The following is a 23905-nucleotide window of genomic DNA, read 5'->3' as shown; positions in this document are numbered from 1 at the left end:
TGTGTGTGTGTGTGTGTGTGTGTGTTTTCGCACACACCGTGCAGCCACTTGACGAGGGAGGAAATCCCTAAAGAGGTTGTCGAGGTCTCTGAGTGCCAACAGGAAGTTGAGGTGCCGCCCTTGGCCCTCATCGACGCCACTTTATCCGCCGCACAGACTTTGTGGTGGTGTTTTTTTTCTTTCTTTCTGCTAGCCTGCTACGCTACACGTTGTCATCCACGACGGCTCACATTTGCTCGTTGATGCAAACGACACCAGATTTCATAGAAAGTTGATAGAAAATGTCAAAAGTTTGAAATCGGCCGTCAAAGATTGATGCCGATGTTGAGGAAAATGCTGAATATCGGCCTGGCCGATAATCGGTCAAGCCCTAATGCGTGCACACACCCAGATACACATCTGCACATTGACAAATATACAAACACACACACATACAGCCACGCGCACGCACACACACACAGCAGAGAGGGCAGGGCTTGTCCCTCGCCGGCGCCGGCGCCCGCGCCCGGCCCGGCCGGACGTTCCCACATTCCAGACGATCTCCTGAAGACGACGACGGCGAGCGTCTGCGTTTTCTTTGCGTTTTGTATTTTGGCATCCCGATGGCGTCGGCGCTGCTCGTCGTGTTTGCCGTCACAAGTAAGTGCGAGCGCGCGCGTCGTTTGTGCGTTTGCGCTGCCCGGCTCGTTTTGACTTGTTGCGTTTGCAGGTTTGTTGAGCGTGCGCTCGCTCCAACAGACGCAAGTTCTGCCGGCTAACGAAAGCATCCTGGAGCAAAGTAAAAACGTTTCCACTTTTGTCTCTTTGATTGGCTGATGATGTCATGATGTCACATGTCTCCTTGCAGCCACCGTCCGGAACCGTCCAGAAGCGTCCGCCGGCTGGTATCACGCAAGCACACGTGAGTATCGAAAAGTCGTCACGGGTTTCACGTCGGCACTTTTCCATCTTCGTGACTCGACTTGCGCTCGTCATCCATTTGGATCTTCACGATTGGCGTTTTCGTCTCGCGTCTGCCGTCCGACATCTTTTTCTTTTCATGTGTGCTTTTTTTCAGTGCTGATTTTGCCTTTTGAGTCACGTTTGTGTTGTTTGTTGCTCGCGGGCGGCAGATGCGCCTCAGGTGGGAAAGGAAAATGCCAGCCAATCAGAAGACGAGCTGGCTCGAGTCCAGGACCGACTTGAGAAGGAAAACGTCACCACCGAAGATGACGGTCGGTTGACGGCAAGCAAAAAAACCTGACAAAGTCGCAACCGCTCACTGACGTCACGTGCGTGCGTGCGTGTGTGCGCAGAACACTTTCAGGACGTTGAGGAATTTGCGCTGGTGGGCGTGGCTTGCCGCGCGGATGTGTTGGCCGAGTGGAGCGCATCCGTTTGCGCTCCAACGTTTGAGCAGCAGATGGCGCTGTTGGAGGCGGACGCGCGCTGCGTGCTGGACAACGTCATCGGGTAAGCGTCTGCGCTGAGTGATGATGTCATCAACGTGTGGCCACGAAGGCCGGCGGTGGGATTTGCGTAGCGATGGACCTGCTTTGTTCCCAAACAATCCCGTGCTAAGCATTAAGAAGAAAGAAAAAGAATCCCCGCGTCTTGATTGGGGAGTCGGGAAGGAGCCGAACTTGACATTCGGGTGACCCCGCTTGCGACTTTTTCCGGACACTTTTGACTTTGAATTGCCAGAAGAAAAAAAAAATTTTCTTTTGTGAATTTTCAGATTTTTTTTTCTGAATCTGAAGGGAATCTTTTTAAAAGTTGTGATTATTTTGTGGCGTTAGAATGTCGTCTTTAATTCCAAAATTCATTTTGCATTTTTTTTTTATTCAGGATATGAATTTTTAAGGTTTCGGATTCATCATTTTGGATTTGTGATTTTTACGTGTCATTTAAAATTTTTGACGGAGGATCTTGGAAGTCCTCGAAGGATCTTGCAGGACCTCCGAAGATCTCGGAGGATCTCGGAAGTTCTTGTAGATCTCCGGAGTTCGTCACTCGATGCCAGCAAAACTCTTTTTTCTCTCAAGGATGAAAAATCTTTGAAGATTGCAAAGTCTTTTGTGTGTACACCAAGTGGGGTCACTCGTCTGTCAAGGCCCGACGACCTTTCGCGGATTTGCCCAAAGGTCGTCCCTCCACAAGGAAGCTTGCGGTCGCCATTCGTGAGTCGGGAACGAGCGTTCGCCGACTTCGAGTGTGTTGCTTTGGCTGGCGATGATGTCATCAAGCGTGACAGGGCGGTGGGTGTCGCCCGCAGCGCCTACGATCAGCTGAGCGAGTGCCTGAAGCATCTGTCGCGCTTGTGCGGCTGTTACTACCCCAACGCCGCCGTCCACGCCGCCTTCCTGCGCCTCCACTCCGCCTTCTTCCGCCGCTGCCCGCCGCCGTCGGAAGAGCGCCACCTGGAGGACGCGCCCTTCAACCTGGTCCTGGGCCTGACGCTGGCGCCGGTCGCCCTCGTGGCGCTGCTGGTCTACGCCGCCGGCATGAGGAGCAAGGCGGACAAATGAGCGCGAGAAAACGCGTCGCCGCCACAAACCAAGAATAAAAAAGGTGACGCCCGATTGGTTGAGTCGCACTTTTATTTGAACAAAAAGGACATTTTGGAGTCGGCTTTCTTCAACGGTGGCGTTTTCTGACGTCTTATTTTGGTTGTCTGATGGCTGATTTTTCATTCAGGGTTTTTGAGTCATTTTTTGATTTCTGACTTTTTAATACTTTTATTTAAAAAGTGTTTTTTGACCCTTTTTTTTTAAAAAAAAATTTATTCAGGGTTATTGAATTGTGTTTTTTGAGTGATAGCTTTTGAATACTTTTTGTTTAGTGATTGTTTTTAAGTCCCAATTGTGTTTTTTTACGATAGAGGATTATTCTCAGAATTGAACTTTAAAACTTTAAAACCAAATTCTGAGAATAAAGTGAGAATGCTGCCAAACTTGTTTTCCTCTCTTCATTGGCCTTAATCGTCTTTCGTAGGTTTTAGACTTGCAATTGTTTGAATTGCAATTTTTTGATTTGTGATCGTTGGGTGTTTTTTTCCGGACTCATTCTTTTCTAATTGTTATCTTTGCTTTTGACTGGTGATATTTGAATTGTGCTCTTTCAGTGCTGATTTTCAAGTGATTGTTCAGATGTTTTGTTTTTCAAATGTTTTATTCCGTTGAAAGCTTTCGTCACACGATATCTGCCTGGCTTTGGTTGGGCCAAAAAGACCCGCCAGTCAGGGTAGACGGCGTCTTTCACGCGACGGCGCCCTGTCCGTCGGAGGTCTGCGACGTGGACCTGCTGAATCGGGATCCCGGCGGACGCTCCCTGCACAGCAGCGCTTTGGCGTTCCGGCGGAACTTCTCGCCCACGAAGGCGTAGAGCAGCGGGTTGATGCCGCTGTGCAGCAGCGCCAGGCCGTTGCTAAGGAGCAGCGCCGCGCTGAGCGAACGCCGCGCCGCGCAGTCGAAGGGCACCAGCTGGGCCCTCATCAGCGTGTCGGCCATCAGGGTCAGGTGGTACGGCGTCCAGCACAGCAGGAAGGCGGCCACCACCGCCGTGATGACCCGCATGGCGCGGTGCTTGTGGAAGCCGCGCGTGCGCAGCAGCCGCGCCACCGTCACGCCGTAGCAGGCCAGCATGACGGCCAGCGGCAGCAGGAAACCCAAGACGTGGCGGAGGGCGCGCGTGGCCACCCGCCACGCCGGGGCGCTGCCCACGTCAAAGCTCTCGGCGCACGTCACCCTGTCTGAGTCCACGTCGGCCCGCGTGGCCTCGTTGAAGAGCGCCGGCAGCGCCAGGGCGGTGCCCAGGGCCCACACGCCGCCGCACACCAGCCGGCTGCAGCGCCTCCTCCTCTGCGGCCCGCCGTCCCCGCCGCCGGCGCGCACGATCAGCAGGTAGCGGTCCACGCTGATGCAGGCCAGGAACAGCACGCTGGTGTAGAAGTTGGCCTCGAAGATCAGGCTGAGCGCTTTGCACGGCCCGTCGCCGAAGATCCAGCCGCGGGTCGGCGCCGTGGCCCAGAACGGGACGGTCAGCGCCATCAGGCCGTCCGCCGCCGTCAGGTGGAGCAGGTACACGTCGGATGGCGTCAGCCAGCGGCGACGGCGCGCGATCACCAGCGCCACCAGCAGGTTCCCGGGGACGGCCAGCACGAAGATGGCCGCCAGGAGCGCGCTCAGTGCCGCCGCCGCCGTCCGGCCCAGCGGACTCGCTTCGCACACAAGCGTGTCCGGGTCCACCTCAAACACCGACAGGTTGGACCGGGGGCCGTGCGAGTCGTTCAGCACGTCGACGTAATCGCCGAAATCAAAGGGCACGATGATGGAGTCGGACATGGCTGCAGGGGGGCGTGCCAGGCGTTCAAGTGGTTCGGGCACCTGCAAATTGTTCACAGGAAGTCGGCCGCGGGAGATTGACGAGGAAGGAACAGGAAGTTGATGAATTGAAATTGGAATCGCTTGGAATGTTAGTTGAAATTGATTTCTTCTGGCATCTATGAGGCCATTTTGATTCTTTTTAGGAGAGCTGTCGGTATTTTTAGTTGCAATTCACTTTTGCTTGGGAATAAGCGGATTAAGGAAGTTGACGTTATTGTCGGCACGCAGGAAGTAGGTTGCTGTTTAGCAAAAAAGCAGACAGAAAGCAACAACTCACCCGCTGATGTGTCGCCAGAAGACGATTGACGAGCAAGACAGTTGGACGTGCGAAATGTCTTCTGCCGCCTTTCCCAATTTCCTGTCGCTATGCAACGTGACACTTCCTCCTCCAAGACCCGCCCACTTCCTGCCATGTCGCCGTGGTGGCCACCTGAGGGTGTTTCCATGGCGACGACCACGCTGGCAATCAGACGCTCGTTTCCAAATCATCAGTTTGACTCTCAAGCAAAAAATCTGCTTGAGATTGTATTTATTTGGTTAATCAGTAACTTAATGAGCATCCATTTTGATCATCGTTTGGAGCCACAGTTGAACTTCAAATTGTTCTCGTCCTCTCATTTCAGATGACATTTATCTTTTATGCTTTTTGAAAATAAGTGGTGATTTCTTCGTGATGGCCCAGTAGTGCCCCCCCCCTCCCCCGTACCCCGAGCAATTACCAGAAATGACCCCGCCGCCACCTTCTCATTTACAGCCACCAAAGCTATTGGATTTGCGTTCATCATGTGACTGAGCTGCTCCTGAATGCGTCACTCAACAGGTGTTGGAGTCCCACGATGACGTTGCAGGTGAGCGGCAAACAAACCGGAAGTTGCATTTCTTTCCAAATGGATTGCCGACGTGACTCCACTCCGATTGGGACGCGTGCCGCGACGAATCTTGTTTTCTCGTCACCACCAGGAAGGTTCGTGGACAATCTTCAAAAGGGCCTGCTGCTCACTCACTTTGCAAAAAGAATTCGGACTCGTGCGTACGAAAGTGTAGAGTCGTTATTGATCCTGATCTCCTGTGCTGAGGAGGAAAAACCTTGAGAGAAGAAATGTGAGCACCGGCATGTTTTTCATTGTTTTTATTTTTGACCAAAATGTTATTTTGTGGCCGTGTGGATATCACGAGCGTGTGGAATTCTCATGAGCAACCCTCAACATTTGCTTGGCACAATTAGGAGTTGGTTTTGTTGTTGTTGTTGTTGTTGTTGTTGTTGTCAGTCCTACTTGCAACACACCTGATTCGAAAAATGAGAATCCTTATCGGCCTTGTGCCATGAATCCGCGGAAACATGGAAAAGTTGCAGGAGTCTCGAGGAGCAGGAGTGAGGAAACGATTGTGTCCGTTGGGTTTAGCCCCGCCCTCTACCTCAGCGCTTTGATGTGTTTCCCCAAATGTCCAGCAGGGGGCGACAAATTAAGAGATACGTCAACATCATATGTGAGCTTTCTTTTTCTTTTTCTTTTTCTTTTTCCCAGTGCCGATGTTTATTTGTGGTAAGGGAAATAAACTCAAGCTCTTTTGTTTGAATTGTACGGAAGCATATTGCATTCACTTGAAAAAAAAAAAAATTATTTCTTTTCAGAGTCATTTTTGTGGGCTTTTTTATTTTTATTTTTGGCTATTTCTGGAACATTTTTTCAAGATGTTTTTTTTTTTTTTTAACAGAATATTTTTCTATCCTTGCTCTGCAAGCTGAATTCTCGCAGTATTTGTGAGTTCACAAACTGTGGAGAATCCATCTTGTACCGATCCGATCCAATCACAAAGCAACAATTGTGTTTGGGGGCGGGATTTGCAGCCGTGACAAAAGTGCCGAAGCGTGGGAAAATTGTGTTTTTGCAGAATGACTGTTTCTTTTTCCCCTTGTTATATTTTCTAATACCTTTCATATTAACCCTCAAAAGTTCTATGAGGTGCTTTTCAAACTTTGACCCCCCCCCATCCCGACCCCCAGTGCATTGGTGTGCCTTTTCTTGTGTGCTTGTTGCGTGTTGAATGTTTTGACGGGATCATCCAGCAAAAAAACAGACAAAAGAGCAACTTGTTTTTATTGGTCATGGATTTCGTGGCCGTGTTTGCGGCGTTCATGGGTGGAAGTGCAAGTCCCACAGCTCCACCTTCATAATACACTTGCCCATGGGGGACATGGTGACCTTGACGTCCATCTTGTCGCTCTCGTAGGTCAGACCGCAGCCGTTGGCCTCCTGGCGCAAGAAGCCTTCTTGCTTCTTGTCATTGTACATCTTCTTGTAGAGCTTCTCGTCGGTTTCGCAATTGAGCGAGAAAATGCCCACCGCCACCCAGTTCTTGTAGAAGGTGTAGTCGTAGGGCACCGAGAACATGATGGCCATCTTGGCGGCGGCCGTCGCGCCCTCGAAGATTTCGTAGGTCAGCACGCCCACCGCGCCCGAGGCGGCGGCGTCCGTCTTGTTGAAGTTGCACACTTCGGTCCGCATGGGCCGCACGGTGGGCTGCGGCGGGCTGTGGCAGTCGCCGCTCTCCATGTACACCCTGGATGGAAACGCGCAATTACAACACTCGCAATCAGCTTGGCCGCCGCCCACGTCCTCGCCAAGTCGCCGTCTCTGGATGCTAAAAAGCCTTTGCCAGCCTTTGCGTGCGCGAGTCTTACTTGGGGTGCCTGAGGACGAAGCCGCTGGTCAGGTTGGTCATCTCGATGGTGACGTTCCTGCGGCTCTTCTGCGTGGCCGCTAAAGCCTCGGCGGACTCCATGGTTGGATGGCGTTGGTGACTACTGGGGGAAAAAACGAGTCGCCGTTTTTACATAACGGACCTCGGTAGTTCGTTGGCGTTGTGATTGGTGAGTTGGGAACGAGTGGACAATTGCGACGGGACAAGCCCAAAGAAAAACAAAAAACATTCATGAATTTTGTGCAAACGATGTCGTTGAGATGCGTGCCAACAGACGAGCCAGAGTCTGTTTTTACCGTCAACCTTTCGTCGGGATCTGTAAATTAGCATCGGTTCGCTAATTAGCATCAATCTGCGTTTCAGAATAAGCAGAAATGTTTTGTTGGCTGCTCAAATGTTGCCATTTTAACAGATTTTTGCTTCATCTGCTTCAGCAAGCGTGCACCGGTTGGGCGGCAACTTGCCTATTGGTGGCAAGAGGGGAGCCACGCCCGTCCAGCACGACGGGAGAGAACAAAAGAGGAAAAACACTTAGTGGAGCAGTAAGAAAAAAAGGCGTCGCACTTCTCAACCTGTTTTGGCCAAAGCTCCAGTTGGTTGCGCAACGTAAGTCGGCGAAAGCGCCAGCTGCAGTAACTGCTGAGCAAATAAAAAAAGTCCAAATATCAAGCCCCGCCTCTGGTCAAAAGCAAGACCACATCGGAAGCCGTCCAGGACACTGATTGGTCCTTTGCCGGTGAAATTTGCGTCTCCCCGTTGTCCGACAAGTCTGAAAGATTTTGTTGGCGTTTGTGTTCATCCTGAAAGCTCGACGTGACCAACGTTTAGAGAGTGTGGAGGGACAACGCCACGTGCGGTCTGCCCGGCGACCTATCACCGGGATCTCCCGCTTCACAGGAAAATGTTTGGCTGTCAAAAGGTTGTCACAAAAGCCGCTTACCTGCAACGACGGCGCGAGCGCTGGCTGGTTGGTTCGGCAACTGCTGAGCAAAAAGCCGCCACCGCTGGTTTCTCTGCTGCCGGCGGGACCGGCGTTGACTCCGCCCACGGCGGGACCGGCGTTGACTCCGCCCACGGCGGAGTGCGGTCGGGCCAAATGTCGCTGCGCTCACACACACACAGACGGGCTTTTGTGTGCGATGGGCGGTTTTGCCGGCAGCTGTTGGCATTCCTGCCGGCTGTGCCGCACCCCGGCGACCGTTTGCAAGGTCCCGCCCGACCAGCACGCAACCGGATGGGGGACATTCTTGCAATTAGGTGGCCATGGTCTGCCTCGCCTGCCCCGGCGTGGTCTCGTCAGACCGCATTCTGTCATCTTATTGCGGATGGACTCAATGTTGACTCAATTCAATGCGTGTTCAGTCCATGTTTATGTGAAAGAAATGTCACATTCCGAATGGAATCCCAAAAGTGTTCCAACCAAATGCAACCGACAAAGAAGCAAACAATGACCAGCAACGGACAAACCGTTTCAAACATGAAAGGAAAACCAGAAGGGGTTGAAACAAACAAGTCCAGACTGAGCTTTATTCCGTGTTGTCTACGTGCACGTTTCATGTGTGTCTTAAATGCCGCGTTTAGTACATTTTTAATGCTAAATGTTGCATGTTTATTGCGTGTTTTGTTGCGTCGGTTTCTTGTCCCTTGTTCAACAGCATGCTTTGTACGTTCAAGGCATGTTCAGTTGGTGTTTGTGCACACGTGTGTTGAGTGTATTTTTAGTGTGTATGATGCATGTTTGGTGTGTGTTTTGCATGTTTCACGTGTGTACATTTATCCTTTTGTGTTTTGTGTCTGTTCTGTGCTGTTGTAGTGTTTTTCATGTGTTAGTTGAATGTTTATTACATGTTTTGCACGTTTTATACGTGTTTCTTGTGCATCCGCGTATGTTTTTTTAATTTATGTTACAGGCCTGTTTAGTTACATGTTTGCTGATGAATTGTTAGTGTGCGTTATGCGTGTTTAATTCCTGCTGTATGTTTGGTGTCTGCCATTTGTTTTTGCATGTTTCTTGCGTGTTCTGTGTCGAATGTGTTTGCTAACTGCTTGCTTGTGTGTTAAAAGCATGTTTAGCTTCATGAAATGTTTGTGTGTTTGTTCCGTGCATGTTCAGTGCACGCATCATGTGTTTATTGCCTGCTTTGTGTATTTAGTGCACGTTTAATTTGGCTTTAATGTGCTTAATGCATGTTTATTGCATGCTTAGCGTGTTGTCATGTTTGGACGTTAACGCTGCGTGACAGAAGAGACCGAGCGTTGCTTTGACATGTTTTTTTTATTGAAGCAAGAAGAAGATGGTCGAACTGGGTGGTGTCAGGCCCCCTCAGGCCCCCCCAGGGCCCCCTCAGACCCCCCCAGGGCCCCCTCAGGCCCCCCCAGGGCCCCCTCAGACCCCCCCAGGGCCCCCTCAGGCCCTCCTGTCGTGGATCTCCAGCTTGATGATGGCGTGGCCCTCGTCGGACATGCAGGCGGCCAAGTCCACCTCCTCGCCGCGGTGCTCCACGCCCGAGCCGTCGGCCTTGTGGCGCACGAAGTACTGGGTGTCCTTGGGGGCCTTGGATTCGTACAACATGGTGTAGAGGTGGTGGTCGGTGAGCTTGCCCTTGGGCAAGACGCCCACGGACATCCAGTTCTTGTAGATGTTGTAGTCGAAGGGCACGGAGAACATGACGGCCAGCATCTGGTTGCAGGTCTTCTTGTGCATGTGGAAGAGCTCGTAGGTGAGCACGCCCACGGCGCCCGAGGCCATTTTGTCGTCTTTGGTGAAGGAGCAAACCTCGCCGCGGCCCACGCGCACGGTGGGCTGCGGCGGGCTGTAGGGGAAGCCGCTCTCCATGTGCACCCTAGACCGCAACGCAGACGTCACCTTAGCAAATTGTTCTCTTTTGTTTGGAAGGAAACGTGCAATATTGAGGGAAGTTGAAAGAGTTTCAACTTCTTTTTTTTTTTGGAAGCAGCCTGAAATTGGGCCGGCCGCTCGGGAAACTTCCCAATGGAACTTCAGCCAAGCTGGATGTGCCGCATATTTGAACGGCAGCAGGATTTTTAGTCAACTGGATTCAAATGTGCACATTGCGCAATGTCTCAGTGGCTTATCATTATAATGGATGAATAATAATGACAAATAAATTCAAGGAATTGTATCTGAATGACGGAAATTCTGGCAGGACATTTTTTCCTGTGCTGAAAAGCACTCTATTCACTTGTAAGTCTCAAATATGTTTGTTTCTTTTCCCCGTTGTCTTGTTGAGTGTTCGCTGAGGCCGAGCATCCGTCCGGACCCGGACAATTGCCTGCGCCGGGATCAATCAAGTCAAACCTCGTTTTAAAAAAAAAAGGAAGCTGATTGTCTGAATCATCCAATCAGCTCTCTCCATCTCCTGCTGTCTGTTTGGATTTCCTTCCTGCTTTTCCCGCTCACTGACTTGTCGCCTGCATTTTTAAAAATGTATCCCCCCCCCACTACTTGCTGAAGAAAAGAAGATGTCGCAACTCACTTGGGGTTGTGGAGGCAGAACGCCGAGGTCAGGTTGAGGACCTCGATGGTGCAGTTGCGGTTGGTGGTCAGGTGGAAGGCGTGCGACTCGGCCGTCTCGGGCATGATGGCCTAAAATCATCGTCGTCATCATCATCGCCATCACTCAATAATCACTCATCATCCCTTTACTTACTTTGATGGAGGTCACGACAACAACGGCAAAGACGACAGCAAAGACGATTTGAGTCCCACGCGGCGGTTGGCGTCTGCCGAAGCTGCCTGCCGCTCCGCGTGGAAACGATCCAGAGGACACGCCTCAGCCGAATGGGCGGGTCCGGCCGCTCCCCTCTGCCGATGAGGATCGGCAAAACGGAGCAAACTTCTCCGACGGGTTGGTATGCGCACAGGTCCGACCGGTTTAGGTGAGGAAGCTAATCAAAGTCCGCGTCCGTTTGTTCAGATCCAGACTGTAGTGCCACCCCCCAAAAAACGGCAAAGAATGTTGTGTTTTCAAGAGAGAAAAAAAACAATCTGTAAGGTCATTGTACCGCTGCCCTCCTGGGGGCAGTAGAAGGCGACAATACAAACAATATCTGACTGACACCTGTTACTTTCTATCTCCATGTGTTACCGCACCGTTGGTGTTCAATCTGTTGCGTAAAGGGTTAGAGCGCCACGACATAGAGGCTAATTAGCATTAGCAACTGAAAGGCTAACTTGTTTGAAATGCAGCTTCAGCCGGGCATGGCAAGAAACCACTCCCGGTTTCTTTTTGGGGCAACTCTTCACATTTTGCTGACTGCCGTCTTGTGGTTGTTGCGTGCAACGCTTCCCTCTGCTGGACAATAGCAACTACTTCTCATTCGCTTGCTTGGGAATTTCCTGCCTCCAAATCCAACTGGTGAGCAAAATGATTTCTTCGTAGTCAGCGTCATTTCCTGCTGTGGCCATGTGATCCATGACAAGCATTTCTTATATTATTTTTCATATAATTATAAATATACAATATTCAACAACCAATAAGCGAAGTGCGCATCTCGGGCCGCGCAGTGCATTGTGGGCAGGGGGGCGTTACCCGGCGACCAAACAGCAGTCAAGGCTAACGGAAAGCGATGGAGACTTAAACCATTTCAACTGCACGAACGTTGATGATTTAAGGAAGCGTTTTCGTAGTTGCCGCGGATTTCCTGTTACGAGGACTGCGTTGGGCAACAGACACAAACGGAAAGACCAACTGGCTGCCTTTGCATCTGCTGCGTCCATCCAAAAACGTCTTGACAAAAGCGGAAGAGACGCCGTGGAAAAAGGACGACGTCATTGTTGATGGTTGCAGACGACGTCATTTGTGAGCCCGTGAAGACAAATGACGGATGGCGGGACGAAGCCCATGCGTTGAAATATTTCGCTGAATCTTTACCGGGATTTGGATGAAGGACACAAAAAGCGGGACGCGATCAAGAGACGGGTCGGACCTTTCTTCACTCGAGGGCTCAATTGGGGCTAAAAGCAGCTTCTTCAAATCAACCGTCGTCGCTCCATTAGTTTGGTGACACGTACGTTAGGGTTAGCAAGCTTCGTGATGCTTCCGTCTGCTCCTCCTTTGCTTTCTGGATATTGACAAAATAAATGTGTTCAAGAAATGTTCCGTTTTAGCCTCTTTTACGTCGTCTGGAACTTTCTTTTCTGTCTGGAAATTGGGAAGAGTGAACGGAGGTTTACAAGCGCACACTTCCGTCCTCTCGAGTTTTGCAATGCTGTGTTTTGATGGCCTATAAACTCCATTAGAACATTTAAAGATGGCACCAAGTGCACCTGTCGTTTTGCCACTTTTAAACAATGCTTGCAAGCTTTAAGGTGTGCAGTTACAAAAAAACCTCCAGCACTCCATTCGCTGCCATTCAAATGACGGATTTGTTTGGTTTTTGCCACAAAACATTTGACAAACGTCTGAGTCATGTTTTTTGACTTGCACGACAAAAGTTGAATGTTACAACATCACTTATCCTCACTTTTTTTTTCACTTGTCTTTTATTTATTTACAATTGTAAATAAACTTGAATTTATATTTTTGTTGAAGAAAATAAATATTACACCAATACATTTACACACACACTAATAACTTGTAGCGTTGTCATACTTTTTTAAAATTAGTAATAAGAATTAAGAAAAAGTTGAATCTTACGATATCACACTTTCAAAGAAATTTTTATTTGCTTTTTATTTTCACTTAAAGTAAAAAAAAAAGCTCAAATTGTAAATATTTTGGAATGGAATCAATGTTAGAATTTTTGAAATGGGGAAAAAACAAACGTTTGACTTTGTTACCAGGAACACAAAGCAGTTTTTCCCCTTGTTAAAATGGTGGGAAAAAATGTACATGGAAAAAGTGTTGACTGGTTGCTACGGTAACACATCAGCATCCGCAATGTCGCCGCCCTGGTGGTCAAATGTCGGCGTGCTGTCGGATCCATTGTCTGTAGTTGCGGACTTTGGCGTAGACGCCGGGTCGGCGCTGGCGGGCGCAGCCTTCGCCCCAGCTGACCACGCCCACCGCCACAAAACGCCCGTCCACTTGGCATGCCAGAGGACCGCCCGAGTCGCCCTGAACGCAACATGACACGGCAGAATGTCATACTGGAAAATGTTTGCGTGGGGGAGGAGCAAAGATGGTGTTTGGGACAAATCGGACTTGCTGACGGATTACCTCGCAGGCGTCCTGCGTCCAGTCATCCCGGCCGGCGCACAACATGTTGCCGGTAATCTTGTCCCCGTAGTAATCGTGGCGAGCGCACACGCCGGCGTCCAGCAGGTTGACGTGCGCCCGCCGCAAAAACTGCGAGTGGTACCACAAGCCGTGCTTCTCCTTGCCGAAGCCGGCGATCTCGCACGTCAGACCCGCGTGGAAGTTCTGGCCCTCCTCGGGCAGGCACACCCGTCGCACGCCGGGACTCTCCCGGGCGCAGCGGCCATCTTTTTTGGGCTTCAGCTTCAGCAGCGCTGCGCAGTCAGTCGGGTGTTACGGGCGGCGGCGTTCATCGAAAGCGGTCCAGGCAGAAGATGAAAGAGACGAGCCGCTTACCGATGTCGTTGTCGTAGTTTCCTTGCTGGTTGTTGAAGTCGGGGTGCAGGACGATCCTGTCCACGCGGAAGGTCTGCTCCAGGGCGTCGCTCTGGTTGAGGGCGCTCTTTCCCAGCGACACCAGGAAGCGGCGCTCGTTGACGCGGGATCTGAAGGAAACGTTGGCCAGGAGCTTGACACGTTTCTTTTTGTCCCTGGACAGGAAGTGATGTCGCGGATGTCCTACCCGTCAGGGAAGCAGTGAGCGGCGGTGAGGACCCAGCAGGTGGCGATCAAACTCCCCCCGCAGCGGAAGACCTTCTCTTTGGACCTGCCGCGCCACAAGATGGCCGCCAGCCACGGGTGTGACTCCACCGGCGCCACCGCGCCGCCCACGATCCGCATCTGCTTCCGGCGCGAACGACGTCCGCACGCGGCCAACGCTGGCGGCGACGACAACGACAACACAAATGCTCTCTCACGCACAAATAGACGTGCATCATTGAGGGGGCGGAGCTTACCTGGCGGGGTCGGGGTGGTCTGTGGGGGCTGAGTGATTGTTGGCACTACAACAACGCAAGGAAATGTTCCCGCATCACAAACATGACGACACACACGGACGAGGGGGCGGGGCTTACCTGTTGCCGTGGTGCGCGGGGCGTTGGTGGGCTTCGGCATCATGAAAGGTTGAGCTACGAGAGCACATCGCAAAATATTTGGAATATTCTGGTGCGGCAAACATATCATTGCAAGTGTGTGCCAACAGGTGGCGCTAAAACGCCAACGTAACTCACGCGAGTGGCATTGAGCGATGTCGCAATATTCCCAAAGCAGCCGGCGCTCCTTCCACACGTGACACCACGGACGCCGCTTGAAGCGAACGTTTCTGTTGGACATTTCAGTGTGTCAACTCGCAGTCGGCTATGTGGCGGCGCGCTGTTGCCGTGGCAACGCATTTGTGCGAGGGACCTGCAGTAGTTGTGTCTGCCGCCGTCCACGTCCAAGGACAGGTAGCGCTGCCTGGTGTCGGCGTCCCAGGGCTCGCACGGGCGACCGCTCTCCGACTCGGACCGGAAGCCTCGGTAGTAAACGCCGACGCCCTCGTAGCAGTCGGCGCCGCGAGCTGCCAGGAAGGAAACAAGGAAAGGCTTTGTCTGAGACGGATCGCCATCCGACAGGACAACCTCACAAGACCAAAGCGAGAGGCTGCTTTGTCGTCCTTGGAGGTCGAGCGGCGGAGGTCGCGGTCGAGCGGCGGAGGTCGCGGTCGAGCGGCGGCGTCCTTCTCACCCGTTTGGCAGAAGGTTCCCTCAAAGGCGTCGGGACACAAGCAGAGCATGTGGCGGCCCGTCGTCACGCTGGGGACGGACGTTCCTCCGTTCTGGCAGATTCCTGCCAACGCATCACAGCACGTTCAGCGCAGCCCGTCGGCCTCATTCCTGCTGAAACGCGTCCCGACTTGACGCCGGCTCACCTGCGCTCCACCCCGACGACAGAGCCGTCTGCCGCCGCCGCCGTCTTCTGGGCTGCTCGGGCCGCCGGCCCTGAAGGTGAGAGAGGACAAAAAAGACGTTTCCATGCCAAAGTCAGGCTACGGCGGCCAGAGGACGGGCACGGCGGGACGCTTACGCTGGCGCCACCTGCCGATGAGGAGCAAAACACCAACGCCAGGAGGACCAACGCTACAGCACGCCGCATCGCGTCCTCCATAACCACCCGACTTGTGGGTGGGGAGACCAGAGGGGCCTCCCACGAAGTTCAAACGCACACACAAACAAGAGATACAATTTGCACACATTGCTAGACATAAAAGCACACGCACGGACGTGGACACACACACACGCATGCATTTGCTAGCCCTAACCTTAACCATCAGAACTGATTGCCTAAACCCAAGGTTGGACTGACACAAAAAATAATATATATAAATATTTTGACTCAGGCCCACCACCGACTCCTGCCTGATGTGTAGTTCTGCCACTGATCTTTATTGATGATGTTTCAGTTTGCTATCTATATTCGAACCGGATTAAAGCACTGGATCCGCCCCAAAAGAGGCCGGCCCACCAGGTATGTTCCCTGAATGCCAAATGGCCGGTCCAGCCCTGCCTAATCCTAACCCCAACCAAAATACCAAATTCAAATCTAAACTATAAAAACAAATCTTGACCCTCAAAAAGAGGTCTTGTTGTGAGGACCGGCCAAAATGTCTCGACAAAGCACTAGTGGTCCCCACAACGATGGTTAAAAACCCGGAATATGGTCCACACAAGATGACACGTACAAGAACACACAAACACACACACCTGAAGACACACACATTTATGTTCATGCGTGGCCCTGTTGCAACACTGTGACGTCAATTTGCTAATGTATCAATAATACGCGCCAAAACGTTCCTATTTGCATGACGTGACTGGCTGGTGAGGCGTTCATGTCCCCTCGCCGAGCTGCGGCTGCAGAACCTCCGCACGTCCGCGTGATGCGCGATGAGAGGGACGTCACCAAGGAGCGGATGGAAGTTTTAAAAACAAAAAAAAAAACTTTTAGATCCCGGAAGTCTTCCAGCTGAGTTCCTGCTCGGGGGATGGTGCTGCGTTCTATGGCGATCGGAATTTAGATGACTAAACACTTTTCGAAAGCTGTGTTGATAAACACTTTCCAAATGTGATATATTTTAAACATGTATAACAATGCACATTTATATTTATATACATATACCTTTTAAGGACACATGAGTGAGGACAAGTGTTTCAGGGTGGCTAGTTACGTGCTACTAATTAGACAGGAAAAGCGCGAGTAGCTGGCTTCCGAGAGAGAGAGTCGTCTAGTGTCCGAGCAGGCCCTGAACGCCTCCTCATCAGCGGACCTGCTGTCAGTCGCTGCAAGGCACCTGCGGCCGAACCCGCACCGACACCGACACCGCCGAGACATGGGGAGCGGCGACAGCAAACTTCACTTCAGGAAGGCTGTGATCCAGCTCACCAGCACCACTCAGGTCAGGTCAGGTCAGGTCAGACAAAACCGCGGGACCGGATCAGGCACAGGACGCCAACAGCTGGCACGACAAACACGCACAACTACACACAAAGTGGTCTTGTTTGGCAAACAAAGCGTCACGTGACTGAATTGCACCTGTCAAACAACACATTTGACGATATATGTTGACAGGCGCAAGACCGTTGACTGTTATGCACTTGACGCTCATTTCTTTCCCACGTGATCATCTCACACGCACACGCGCGCACACACACGCACACACTTTTTGTCGACTTTCGTAATGTGAAATGTGTCCGTTTACACCCAAACGCATGACACGTGACTAAAATGTGTTGATCGACGGCTTCGAGTCCCTTTTTTGACTTCGGACCGTTTCATTTGTTGAATGATGAAAATATGGCTGCAAGTAACAATTATTTTAATAACTCAATGATGTGTCAATCAATGAACATGAAACACATTTTCATTTGTGCATTGAAAACGCATAAACATAAATGAATTTCATTCTGGTTTGAAAATGGGCTAAAATGCAAAGTAAAATGTTGGCTAAAGTTGTATTTGGATTCAACACAAAAATAATCGGTCTGCTTTCTTGGAGGATGAAGAAATTGGAAGATTTGGATCATTTTAAGTTCAGCAAATTCCTTATAACGATTAATCGGTGATCAAAACCATTTCTGGCGTGTGTAGCCCGTGGAAGCGTCGGACGGTGTCTTCTGGGAGCAGTTCTGGGCCGAGCCGTCCATGTCGGTCCAGGACATCTTCGCCTTGGTTCCGGCGGCCGAGATCCGAGCGCTGAGGGAGGAGTCGCCGTCCAACCTGGCAACCTTGTGCTATAAGGTGCGTGCATGCATCCTGATATGGGATTTTTGGAGGCCAAAGACATTTCTGATAACTGAATCATCCAATTACTCGCACGTATCCGGCGTCGGGTCGCGGGGGCAGCAGCTTTAGGAGGGAAGCCCAGACTTCCCTCTCCCCAGCCACTTCAACCAGCTCCTTGGTGGGATCCCAAGGAGTTCCCGAGATAAAGACGTTTCTCCAGCGTGTCTTAGGTCGTCCCCGGGGCCTCCCGCGGCAGGAACCGATTAATCGGACAATTAATTTCAAAAATGCATCATGAATGAACGTTTTTTATTTTTATTTTCTTGCCGGTCATAAAATCACTAATATTTGCCGATGAATGGGTGGTGCGCTAGTTGCCATGGCCGACCCGCGTGACCTCACTTCCTGTGTGGGTTAGGTGGTGGAGAAACTGTCCTGGGCGGCGGTCCGCGGCTGCCCGTCGGAACGAGAGCGCGTGGCCGTGCTGAACTGCGCGCGGCTGCTGACGCGCTTGCTGCCGTTTGTCTTCGAGGACGCCGACTGGCGCGGCTTCTTGTGGGCCGGCCTGCCCGCCGCTCGCAAGCAGGTACGACTACCCGGATGTTGCCGGGGCCAACCATCCGGAATTGACCTTTACTCCCTTTTTAACACCTCCTGCACTCTCCCTTTACTTCCCCATCCACCCTTTTCCTCCCCCTTTAAATCTTTTCTCAAGTTTTACTCTCCAAGCCCCCCCTTTCACTTCCCTTTTTGTCCCCATTTTAACTCTTCCTTCGTCCCTTTAAAACCCTTCTAGCCCCCCCTCCAATATGTCATCACTCCCTCCTTTAGCACCCATTCACACTACTTTAGTCCCCTTTTAGTCCTCCTTTGCTGGGCCCCTCTTTCCCAACACCTGTTCTCCGGTTACCTGCTTGGTTGATGGGGAGGGGGGGGGCAAGTCTAAACACAGCTTGTATTGTGCCCCCAAAGACCTCCCACCTCGTCCTGATCTGTATGTAATTGTTCTGATCACGTCAAACGTTGGCCATTCCCAGCATCTCGTTTGCGTCCACTTCCTGTTTCCAGCAGCGTTGCCCGGACGACGACGACCGCGACGCCGAGGGTCCCGACGGAAGTCGTCCCCTGGCCGAGACGCTCCTCCTGTCCGTCGCCGACCTTCTCTTCTGTCCCGACTTCACCGTTCAAGGCCGCAAACGTGTCGGGCAGGTGGGTTGTCCTCCACTACCCACAATGCACTGCGCTCCAGCAGCTAGGCTAAGCGTAGCCTCTGAGCAAAACGATGCTGTTTTTCACTGTTGATTTTGTTTAAGCCCCGCAGCTAAAGCTAACAAGGTGTGTTTGTTTGCTCACATCACTAAACGACTTGTTAGCTTAGCGGCTATCGCATTTGCGCCTTCCGTAGTCAGTCAAGAAGTAGCGGTAATGTTTGACTAGCGGGCGGAGAGACTCAACAACCTGAGTAAACATACTAAGAGCCCGGGGGGCAACCCCCCCAAACTAGCATAGTAGCAATGAAGAGGAACTCTTAACCTTGGAAGCAGGCATACCCTTGGAAATGACTTTTATACTGCTTTTTTTTTTTAAGTTTGTAAATATTCCATCTCATTGTTCTATTAACATATAAACAGTACACATTGTTTTGACGTGATTGCGAAAAGCTGATATCAGTTTTAGGTTCCGCACCCAAAAATGAGTTCAAAACATATCAACAAAAGTCAAAGTCAACCAAAACTGGCGTTGACGCTAACTGCTAACTGCTAACAGCGCATGTTCTCGGCTAACAGGAAGTTGCTGTGGATGCGGACGGCGTGGACAGCTGCGAGCTGATCTGGGAGGCGGGCGTGGGCTTCTCCCAGTCGCCGCCGCTCAACTGCACCCACGACAGCAACAGGTGAGCGAGGCCCCGCCCCTAACGCATCTCCTCGCCATGGTTTGCTTGCGTCAATGGCGCTTTTGTGCCTTTGAGGACGGAGCTTCTCAAGCTGCTGCTGACGTGCTTCTCCGAGGTTCTTTACCTGCCGCCCGCCGAGCATCGCCACAACCCTTGGGTGCTCTTCTTTTGCTCCGCCGCCAACAGGTAGCGCACGCGCGCGCGCGCACGCATGCTAACCCTGCTAGAGCATTTCATTTGTGCGTTGAGCCGTATGTGAGATTGTTGTCGGCGAGCATTTCTGTAATGCGAGTGTTTTGTTAGCTAGTGTTAGCATTTGCCAAATGCTTGTGTGTGTGTGTGTGTGTGTGTGTGTGTGTGCGCGCGCACGCACGTAGACACGCGCTGCCGCTGTTCACGTCGCTGCTGAACGTGGTGTGCGCCTACGAACCTTCGGGATGGGGCCTCCCATACGACCACCTGCTGTTCTCGGACCAGCGTCGGCTGCTGGTGGAACAAGCGCTTCAGGTTCTCATGGTCGCGCTGGAGCAGCGCCGACCCCACGCCGCCTCCGCCGTCGAGGACGAGACAGACGTGAGGACGACGCCAGCGCTGTGTTGATAAGATTTGCAGCTTGAAACTTGAAATTCAACTTGGTTCCCAACACAGCCCAAATTTCTGTTTGTTTGTTTGTTTTCAATCGTGAAACTGAACTTTGGACACCATCTTGCCTTCTGAAGTCTGGTGGTCCTGAGAACCAGTTTGTCAACTTCCTGTCCAGGATCCACCGCGAAGAGGTGAGGCTTGTCTCGATTGCCGCAGGCAGGGTTTCCTTCTTTCCTTTTCTTTTCTTTTTGTCTTTCAGGACTTGAGCTTCATCCTAAAAGGTGTGAGTCGCCTCCTCAACAATCCTCTGCTGCAGACTTACCTGCCCAACTCCGCCAAGAAGATCGCCTTCCACCAGGAGCTCCTCGTCCTTTTCTGGAAACTCTGCGACTTCAACAAGGTGATGCTAATGCTAATGCTAACCTAATGCAGTGGTTTCAACCTTGCTCCTCGAGTCCCCCTTCACGCAGAGCTTGTCGATTCGCTGATGGTTTGAAACACTGACATGGAGAACAGGCTGGATAGCGGTGCTCAAGGACCTCATGTAAATGCTAATGCTAATGCTAACACAAATGTAAACGCTCACCTTAACACTAATGGTAACCCTATTGCTAATGTTAAGGCTGCTGTTAAAAATCCGGTCACGTGTATCTCAAGGCCCTTCTTCGCTAACGCTAATGGAAATGTGAGGGAAATTCTAATGCTAATGCTAACCTAATGCTAACGCTTGTGTTGCGCTTGGCCAGAAATTCCTCTTCTTCGTGCTGAAGAGCAGCGACGTTCTGGACGTGCTGGTCCCCATCCTGTTCTTCCTCAACGAAGCCCGGGCCGATCCCTGTGAGTGTCTGGACCGAACCCGACCTCAACCCCCCTCCCCGGGAACCCCGCTTACACCTTGCGTGTCTCGGTCAGCCGGCGCGGGCCTGGTCCACATGGGCGTTTTCATCCTGTTGCTGCTGAGCGGCGAGAGGAACTTTGGCGTGCGCCTCAACAAACCCTTCACGCTGCGAGTGCCGATGGACGTCCCCGTTTTCAGCGGGACGCACGCCGACCTGCTGATCGTGGTAACGCCGCGGCCAAAGACCGACGGGACAGGCGGGACACTTTGACCGCTTGCGATGTCCTCCGCAGATCTTCCACAGGATGATGACGTGCGGACATCAGCGACTGCAGCCGCTCTTCGACTGCCTGCTCACCGTCATCGTCAACGGTGAGCGGCCATTTTGCGGCCACCATTTGTTCATCTGGGCTGCGTCACGCGTCCGTCATTTGCCGACCGTTTCCGCCGCTCGTTGTAGTTTCTCCGTACCTGAAGAGTTTGTCCATGGTGTCGGCCAACAAGCTTCTGCACCTCCTGGAGGTTTTCTCCTGGCCGTGGTTCCTGTTCTCGGCGCCGCACAACCACCAGCTGGTCTTCTTCCTGCTGGAGGTTTTCAACAACCTCATCCAGTACCAGTTTGACGGTCAGAAAAGCTTCAACAGAGTCTCACGTGCAGCGGACCCTCTCGAACCCCAAGCCATTGCGTCGACCTCCTCGCAGGGAACAGCAACCTGGTGTACTCGCTGATCCGGAGGAGGAGCCTTTTCCAGCAGCTGGCCAACCTCCAAGCCGACGCCGACGCCATCCACGCGGCTCTGCTGCACAAGAAGAAGAAGAAGAAGAACAAAAAGAGCGCCGGCGCCGCCGACTCTCGGCCGAGACCCCGACAGGACGAGTCGGCCCAACCCGACGCCCCCGAGGACGTGCCGGATCTACATCGCACCCGTATGGAAAACCCGCTCGCCACTTATGCCATATCCTGCATCAGGAGGCGACTCGTGTCTGACACTTGGCGAATAGTTGGCCGAATAGCGTTACGAGAAATTTTCCTGGAAAAACAAAAATATTTTAATAATTAAAAAAAAAAAGGCAATTCATAGTATTGTACTTAAAAGTACTTATTTAAATCAAATGTAAAGAATTCAAACTTCAATTTTTATGGTCCTCATTCCTATGTGAGACGCACAAATGTCTGTCGTTCTTTGCAGAGGATCAAGAATATATTTATTTTGCGTTTAAATATCCGTGATTCACAATTGTTACACTTCCACATAGATGCTAACTGTTAGCCCAGCTATAGACTTTCTATTACGTGCTAGCATTAAGCTAACGGAAGATATGTTTTAAATAACATGTAATTGCTTCTCGCTTGGTTTGCTCACAAATTGTTTCTCCCAAACTGCTGCTTTTTAAGTGAGTTGAAGCGCTAGTACCTCGAGGCACAACTTTACTAGTACACAAGGAGAAGTCTTACTAGTGAGGACGGAGAGTGAAGGTTCCCCTCTGACCTCTGACCTCTCTTCCTTCAGGGATCCACAACATCAGCCAAGTGTCTCAAGTTGGTGGCGATGTGGCGCTGCCTTCGGACGCCCCGCAGACCCCCGCTGAATGCAGCGTCGTGGGCGGGGCCAGCGACACCGAGTCCAATTCGGAGAGAGACCACGAGGTCGGAAATTCCGCTTGGCGATATATTGGGCCGCCATTGCCATCGCCGTGACCGCGTTTGGAATCTTTTCGGCAAATTTGTCTCAATGAAACCGTTTCACTCACTTGAGTTTTGTTCCTGCGGAAAGCAAAGAAATCTGCTTCCAAAATCAACTTGTCTGCCGTGTTTTGGTGGCAGGACACGCAGACGGAGAGCGAAGCGGCCACTCGCCTTCCCGCCGCCGCCTCGCCGCCATCTTCTTTGCCGCCGCCATCTGCCTCGGCGGCCTGGAGCGCCACGCCGGACTGGGTCAGTCTGCGGTTGTTCTCAGCAAAGTCATTTATTGTTCACAAAATGAACACCTATCGTACCTTTGACATTTTTCATGTAATTGCATTGAATGAAAGAAATCCATTTCAAACATCAGAACAACTAAACGGGCAAAAATAAACTGGATTTCATTTTATATGAACATCAATCGAGTGCTACAGAAATATAATAATATTAAGAACTCTTGATTTATACATGTCCTTGAAAAAGAAAAAAGTCAAATGTTTGTCCAAAGTTGAGACGTGGTTGTGATTTCAGGTGCAGTCGTGGAAGTCCAAACTTCCTCTGCAGACCATCATGCGACTTTTGCAGGTTTTGGTGCCTCAAGTGGAGAAAATCTGCATTGACAAGTAACACACTTCCATCCTTTAGCCACAAGATGGCGCCAAAGTTGTACTTTTATTGCATTGCCTCGCTCAAAGCAGATCAAATCGTCAGTAACACTCCAAATGTATTTGATTTGTTTACCTTGGCAAACAGCTGAGTTGACGAACGTTTGTGAATTGAATTGTAAACATTATGTGGGTGCAGCACACTACTTTTTTTGTGAACGTCAACAGCCTCCTCCTCCTCCTCCTTCTTGCTCAGGGGTCTGACGGACGAGTCTGAAATCCTCAAGTTCCTCCAGCACGGGACTCTGGTGGGCCTGCTGCCCGTGCCGCACCCCATCCTGATCCGCAAGTACCAAGTCAACGCTGTCACGTCCTCGTGGTTCCACACGCACACGTGGGGCATCGTCTACTTGCGGTGAGAGTTTTTTTGTTTTTGGGACGACGAGGCCTGGCCTTGACTTGTTTTTCTGGTCGCCGTAGCAACCTGGATCCTCCCGTCTGGTACGACACCGACATCCGACTCTTTGAGATCCAGAAGATTTGAAAGCACATCTTCGTCATCAACTTCGGGACGTGTAAAAAAACAAACAAAAAAAAGTCGTGAAATAAAATGTCATCAAAGAGGCTCGCTTGTTTTGTCCTAATCTTCATCTCGTCTACTTGAAGAAATCAATACGACATTATTTATGCTCTTAGTTATCCAGTAGATGACTTTTTTTTTCTTTTCTAAATTGAAACGTGGACTAGCTCATGCAGATGAGGCACAAAAATAACATTTGTGTCAAACGTGACTATTTGAAATCTTTGTGCGTGTAAAAACTTGTCTTGGAAAGAAGACGTCAAAGACCGTCAATGTGATCGTGGGGGAGTG

At 51.3% G+C, this 23905-nt stretch overlaps 6 protein-coding genes across 9 annotated transcripts; 2 read left to right on the top strand and 4 right to left on the bottom strand.

Annotated features, from left to right (window-relative positions):
- The first annotated feature begins 128 nt into the window (after positions 1-128).
- Positions 129-2561, top strand: LOC144038137 (receptor activity-modifying protein 1-like). The gene is made up of 6 exons (XM_077550332.1): positions 129-639; positions 710-778; positions 848-901; positions 1113-1214; positions 1296-1452; positions 2255-2561. Exons 1-6 carry the CDS (start codon positions 603-605, stop codon positions 2505-2507), a joined length of 672 nt encoding a protein of 223 aa, XP_077406458.1. The 5' UTR covers positions 129-602; the 3' UTR covers positions 2508-2561.
- On the bottom strand, positions 2562-4762 carry LOC144038135 (C-X-C chemokine receptor type 2-like). Its single transcript, XM_077550330.1, has 2 exons — positions 4642-4762; positions 2562-4364 (listed from the first exon to the last, which is right to left on the bottom strand). The coding sequence occupies exon 2, from the start codon at positions 4320-4322 to the stop codon at positions 3237-3239; it is 1086 nt and encodes a 361-aa protein (XP_077406456.1). The 5' UTR covers positions 4323-4364; positions 4642-4762; the 3' UTR covers positions 2562-3236.
- A 1684-nt stretch (positions 4763-6446) lies between these two features.
- LOC144038369 (DELTA-sagatoxin-Srs1a-like) lies at positions 6447-8179 on the bottom strand. 2 transcript variants are annotated; one of them, XM_077550831.1, is made up of 3 exons: positions 8008-8179; positions 7048-7170; positions 6447-6926 (listed from the first exon to the last, which is right to left on the bottom strand). In XM_077550831.1, exons 2-3 carry the CDS (start codon positions 7146-7148, stop codon positions 6500-6502), a joined length of 528 nt encoding a protein of 175 aa, XP_077406957.1. In that variant the 5' UTR covers positions 7149-7170; positions 8008-8179; the 3' UTR covers positions 6447-6499. The 2 variants fall into 2 exon arrangements, with proteins under 2 accessions (XP_077406957.1, XP_077406958.1); XM_077550832.1 differs by having other exon boundaries at positions 7048-7167.
- A 1144-nt stretch (positions 8180-9323) lies between these two features.
- Positions 9324-10906, bottom strand: LOC144038020 (DELTA-actitoxin-Afr1a-like). The gene is made up of 3 exons (XM_077550062.1): positions 10739-10906; positions 10565-10674; positions 9324-9910 (listed from the first exon to the last, which is right to left on the bottom strand). The coding sequence occupies exons 2-3, from the start codon at positions 10666-10668 to the stop codon at positions 9475-9477; spliced, it is 540 nt and encodes a 179-aa protein (XP_077406188.1). The 5' UTR covers positions 10669-10674; positions 10739-10906; the 3' UTR covers positions 9324-9474.
- A 1828-nt stretch (positions 10907-12734) lies between these two features.
- On the bottom strand, positions 12735-16161 carry plaub (plasminogen activator, urokinase b). The gene is made up of 11 exons (XM_077550059.1): positions 15233-16161; positions 15078-15147; positions 14894-14995; positions 14573-14726; positions 14398-14489; positions 14242-14295; positions 14125-14169; positions 13851-14046; positions 13625-13773; positions 13250-13542; positions 12735-13147 (listed from the first exon to the last, which is right to left on the bottom strand). Exons 1-11 carry the CDS (start codon positions 15311-15313, stop codon positions 12989-12991), a joined length of 1395 nt encoding a protein of 464 aa, XP_077406185.1. The 5' UTR covers positions 15314-16161; the 3' UTR covers positions 12735-12988.
- A 248-nt stretch (positions 16162-16409) lies between these two features.
- hid1b (HID1 domain containing b) lies at positions 16410-23659 on the top strand. 3 transcript variants are annotated; one of them, XM_077550054.1, is made up of 19 exons: positions 16410-16601; positions 17294-17443; positions 17847-18014; positions 18500-18637; positions 19216-19322; positions 19398-19508; positions 19700-19895; positions 20042-20098; positions 20167-20307; positions 20654-20744; positions 20820-20971; positions 21039-21117; positions 21206-21370; positions 21448-21672; positions 22257-22393; positions 22571-22681; positions 22961-23052; positions 23291-23449; positions 23515-23659. In XM_077550054.1, the coding sequence occupies exons 1-19, from the start codon at positions 16536-16538 to the stop codon at positions 23576-23578; spliced, it is 2409 nt and encodes an 802-aa protein (XP_077406180.1). In that variant the 5' UTR covers positions 16410-16535; the 3' UTR covers positions 23579-23659. The 3 variants fall into 3 exon arrangements, with proteins under 3 accessions (XP_077406180.1, XP_077406181.1, XP_077406179.1); XM_077550055.1 differs by having other exon boundaries at positions 16411-16601; positions 18497-18637; positions 20820-20968; XM_077550053.1 differs by having other exon boundaries at positions 16412-16601; positions 18497-18637.
- Positions 23660-23905: the final 246 nt, after the last annotated feature.

This window comes from Vanacampus margaritifer, chromosome 18 (assembly GCF_051991255.1).
Source record: "Vanacampus margaritifer isolate UIUO_Vmar chromosome 18, RoL_Vmar_1.0, whole genome shotgun sequence".
In the NCBI taxonomy this organism is placed as follows: domain Eukaryota; kingdom Metazoa; phylum Chordata; class Actinopteri; order Syngnathiformes; family Syngnathidae; genus Vanacampus; species Vanacampus margaritifer.
This window is presented reverse-complemented; position numbering and strand designations above follow the sequence as displayed.

Coding starts and splice junctions, on each gene's coding strand:
- LOC144038369 (XM_077550831.1), bottom strand. CDS start 7,148: ATGGAGTCCGCCGAGGCTTTAGCGGCCACGCAGAAGAGCCGCAGGAAC. Junction 6,927..7,047: donor TTCGTCCTCAGGCACCCCAA/GTAAGACTCGCG, acceptor GTTTCCATCCAG/GGTGTACATGGAGAGCGGCG.
- hid1b (XM_077550053.1), top strand. CDS start 16,536: ATGGGGAGCGGCGACAGCAAACTTCACTTCAGGAAGGCTGTGATCCAG. Junction 18,638..19,215: donor GCCGCAAACGTGTCGGGCAG/GTGGGTTGTCCT, acceptor CTCGGCTAACAG/GAAGTTGCTGTGGATGCGGA. Junction 21,371..21,447: donor CATCCAGTACCAGTTTGACG/GTCAGAAAAGCT, acceptor ACCTCCTCGCAG/GGAACAGCAACCTGGTGTAC.
- LOC144038137 (XM_077550332.1), top strand. CDS start 603: ATGGCGTCGGCGCTGCTCGTCGTGTTTGCCGTCACAA. Junction 640..709: donor CGTCGTGTTTGCCGTCACAA/GTAAGTGCGAGC, acceptor TTGCGTTTGCAG/GTTTGTTGAGCGTGCGCTCG. Junction 1,215..1,295: donor CGTCACCACCGAAGATGACG/GTCGGTTGACGG, acceptor GTGTGTGCGCAG/AACACTTTCAGGACGTTGAG.
- LOC144038020 (XM_077550062.1), bottom strand. CDS start 10,668: ATGCCCGAGACGGCCGAGTCGCACGCCTTCCACCTGACCACCAACCGC. Junction 9,911..10,564: donor TTCTGCCTCCACAACCCCAA/GTGAGTTGCGAC, acceptor GTTGCGGTCTAG/GGTGCACATGGAGAGCGGCT.
- plaub (XM_077550059.1), bottom strand. CDS start 15,313: ATGGAGGACGCGATGCGGCGTGCTGTAGCGTTGGTCCTCCTGGCGTTG. Junction 14,727..14,893: donor GGGAACCTTCTGCCAAACGG/GTGAGAAGGACG, acceptor CCTTCCTGGCAG/CTCGCGGCGCCGACTGCTAC. Junction 13,543..13,624: donor AAACTACGACAACGACATCG/GTAAGCGGCTCG, acceptor CTGACTGCGCAG/CGCTGCTGAAGCTGAAGCCC.
- LOC144038135 (XM_077550330.1), bottom strand. CDS start 4,322: ATGTCCGACTCCATCATCGTGCCCTTTGATTTCGGCGATTACGTCGAC.